This window comes from Monoraphidium neglectum, assembly GCF_000611645.1.
Source record: "Monoraphidium neglectum strain SAG 48.87 unplaced genomic scaffold scaffold02893, whole genome shotgun sequence".
NCBI lineage: Eukaryota > Viridiplantae > Chlorophyta > Chlorophyceae > Sphaeropleales > Selenastraceae > Monoraphidium > Monoraphidium neglectum.
Window position 1 is genome coordinate 1495 of NW_014010735.1, and position 621 is coordinate 2115.

General features: G+C 73.3%; 1 protein-coding gene across 1 annotated transcript in view; it reads right to left on the reverse strand.

Moving 5' to 3' along the window:
* The window catches only part of MNEG_11759 (Serine/threonine-protein kinase HT1), a gene marked incomplete at both ends in the record, with an annotated part of 4040 nt that overhangs the window by 1411 nt on the left and 2008 nt on the right, over positions 1-621 (reverse strand). Inside the window, one exon of the mRNA XM_014039768.1 lies at positions 176-378. Coding sequence (XP_013895222.1) covers positions 176-378 — 203 coding nt within the window. The remainder of the gene's footprint in view (positions 1-175; positions 379-621) is intronic.

Below are 621 nucleotides of genomic sequence, written 5' to 3' on the forward strand. Positions count from 1 at the left end.
CCGCCGATGCTCCTGCACACGCTGCATACACAAACCCCAGGCGCCCCCCTCCCGCCCTCCGTCATAACCCGCCGCCCCGCCCAGCGGTGTGTGATTTCCCTTGGCGCCGGCCATCCCACTCCCCCCCCCCCTCGCGTCCCGTCAACCCCAACCTCCAACTCTCGCCCCCGCCCACCGGTGGATGATTTTCCGCTGGTGCAGGTAGTCCATCCCCCGCGACACCTCCAGCCCTACCTTGAGCACCTGGCTCAGCTTCAGCGGCCCCTCCCGCCGCACCCAGTCGTACACCGAGCCGTTGCTCATGTACTCAAACACGATGCACAGGTTGGGCTTGCGGGTGCAGGCGCCGATGAACTGCACCACATTCTTGTGGCGCACCTTCGAAGCGGTTGGGTGGGGGCGGGGGCACCGGGGGCCGGGTCGCGCCGCGCCCGGGCTGCAGCGCTGGAAGCCTGCTTGGGCTCCGCCGCCGCGCCGCCGCGCCGCCGCGCCGCCGCGGCCGCCGCGCCAGCCCGACCGCGGGGCCCTGCGTGCCCCTCGCCCGCGCATCGGCCCCGCCGTCGTCGGTCACGCCGCCTCCTACCTCGCAACATCCCCCCCCCCGCCGTTCGCCCGTCCTGC